At 38.7% G+C, this 2,659-nt stretch overlaps 1 protein-coding gene across 4 annotated transcripts in view; it reads left to right on the forward strand.

Moving 5' to 3' along the window:
- The window catches only part of Arl13b (ADP ribosylation factor like GTPase 13B), a 62,012-nt gene that overhangs the window by 35,886 nt on the left and 23,467 nt on the right, over positions 1-2,659 (forward strand). For all 4 annotated transcript variants that reach the window (XM_005345251.3, XM_013352796.2, XM_026788161.1 and 1 more), the window contains one exon: positions 1,708-1,813. In XM_005345251.3, the coding sequence (XP_005345308.1) occupies positions 1,708-1,813 (106 nt within the window). The remainder of the gene's footprint in view (positions 1-1,707; positions 1,814-2,659) is intronic.

The following is a 2,659-nucleotide window of genomic DNA, read 5'->3' on the forward strand; positions in this document are numbered from 1 at the left end:
CACACACACACACACACACACACACACACACACACACACCAATTCACTTACCTTACTGTCTTGTTCTTGTTTTCCCACCCGTGGTGTTAGACTTCTTAGTGTGAGAGAGAATCCGAGTGCCATGGGGTGTAATGCTCCATCCCGGTGCTTAAATCACTTCTAAGGCACGGGCTTTCTTTATGGTTCTCATACAGTTAATTGAAAGCCAAACAGTGAAGTCAAATACATTGGAGATAAAGTTGTACATTTGCTGTTACTATCAAATGAGGAGCGCGGATTGCTTACTTCACACCTGGAGAATCTGGTTCTGCCTGTTCCTCCCCTGTTCTTTAGATTAAAGGAAGATCATTTCATTGGAACTCCTTGGTAACAGGAAGTCCTTGTTAAATTGCCCACACAGGGTGAGTGCATTCTCTGTTCTTTGCTAGTCTACACTACCTGCAGAAACTGCTGGTGTATCTAAACACAGGTTTCTTTGTAGATTTCAACCGTGAAAGTACAGAATGAAGCAGGCATGAACGGGAATGGAATGCAGCCTCAGGTGCAGCGTTTTGGTTTCCATTCATGTTTGAAGTCTCTTCTCCTTGGAAATCCCACAGTGCTTAACTCACAAAATTAGAAGACCTTTGTCTTCGAACCTTCCACTTCACTTTTCTTTCTGTACTGTTATTTTTACTTTAGAGTTAGTTTCTATAATGTTCAATGTAAAATAACAGTTATATGGTACTACTGTTTATTATGTCAGTATTGAAATTCAAAATTAATTCTACCAGGAAGAAGTACTTACAGGAAAATGTAGGAATGAAATTCTTTCATAGTGTCCCATTTCTAGCCCTTTAGGTTTTTGGTGTTCCCACCCCCACTGAAGATGTGGGATGAACACCTGCTGCAATTAAAGTAAAATTTAGATTGTCTTTAGATTTCCACTCCCTCAAGTCTGTTCTCTTCCCCTCCTTATCCAAATAAAACCACGCCTTCCCAGTACTCTTGTGTGAAGATGAAGAAGAAATCCTTCCATGCAGGAGTGGTGAATGGACACTGGATCACCTGTATGATGTGTCCTTTTGCAAATTAGAGTCAAGTACCGATTTCTTTATTCTGCATCAGGATAATTTCAGGACTGAATTTTGTGTCCAGAGAAAAAAATCATGGTACAAAACAACATGTTCTCCACAGTGCTCAGTTGTAAACTTTGAAATATCACCCAAAAATATGTTTATGTTTATCAAACGGAAACAAGATGAAGCTGAACTAAGAAATAGTGAAAATGCTTGTGTCTAGAATGGGTGGAACAGGAAAAGTGTCTATATTGATTTCCATCGTTGCTTCGTCCAGTTACTCCAGTGTGACATGGACTGGAACTCACATTCTCACCAGCATTGTTTTCAAGAAGGAAAGGTCTGGATTGTTGTCGGTGGGCTCTGGGAAGTTGCCTGCTTCTTCTATTGGTAGTTTTTATTATTTGTCTAGTGGTTGCTTGTACTTGTTGTTTTTGCTGTTTTTAGTAGCCAGTACTTCCACAGTGGATTGTAGAGCAGTAACTGTGAAAAGTTATGACATCTATGCTATATGCTACAGTAATCCCTGAACCAGCTTATTCTAAACTCAGTAGATTTAAGTTTTAGGAACAGAGACCATGAAAAGGACACTTCAGTTGCCATGATTCTACATTTGCTCTGTAACCAACCAGTTCGTCTGTGTTCCTAGGTTGGCAAATAAACAAGACAAGGAGGGGGCTTTAGGAGAAGCCGATGTGATTGAATGTCTCTCTCTGGAAAAGCTGGTCAATGAACACAAGTGCCTGTGTCAGATAGTAAGTTGTTTATTATTGTTGTTGTTCTTAATTATCATTATTACTTTTTAATTTTGTTCAGAAAACATAGTTTCTATAAGAGTGATAGTCAACTAGAAAACAATCTTTTGGGGCCGTGCTGTAACGATAGCGTAGCTGAGAAATCATCCAGGCTTCACCACTGAGTTCCTGGATCCACGTGTAGGCGACAGCAGACAGGAGTCAGGTTGTCTCATGACCTCTTGTGCTGTGCTGATTGCTGTGCACCCCCAGATTAATAGATAAATGTAAAAAGATAATAAGAACACTATTGAAATAATTTTTATGCCATATACCATTCTGTCATTTTCGGTTTATAGTAGTTAATACTGTAATATTTCTTCTGTTTTCACTGACTTCTAGAAACCTTCCTGCATTATGTCTAAATTTCTTATGTTTTTTTTGTAGATATTGCTGATAGAACCAGTAAACTTTCATGTTGCAAATTTTGGAAATTAGGAAAAAAATCTATAAAAAATAAAATTTTAACATAAGAAATTCAATATGATTTTTAAAAAGTTACAGCAGTCTATGAGTTGTCATCCAGTCTTTAGGAGTGCAATAGAGGATTTATTCAACCTTCAGGAAATGACCGTCAGGTTGTAAATGTGTCTGTTGCTGTAACTTCATTGGCATGAGAATTTTCTTTTGTTCTTTCTTCTTTGCTTGCTTGTTTGTTTTGTTTTGTTTTTTTCCGAGACATATTGTTTTGTGTCTGGTTGTCCTGGAACTCGATTAAAGACCAGGCTGGCCTTGAACTCACAGAGTTCCACCTTCCTCTGCCTCCTGAGTGCTGGGTAGAAAGGTGTGTACTGCTGCACCTGGTCC

Source organism: Microtus ochrogaster, chromosome 2 (assembly GCF_000317375.1).
Source record: "Microtus ochrogaster isolate Prairie Vole_2 chromosome 2, MicOch1.0, whole genome shotgun sequence".
Taxonomy (NCBI): domain Eukaryota; kingdom Metazoa; phylum Chordata; class Mammalia; order Rodentia; family Cricetidae; genus Microtus; species Microtus ochrogaster.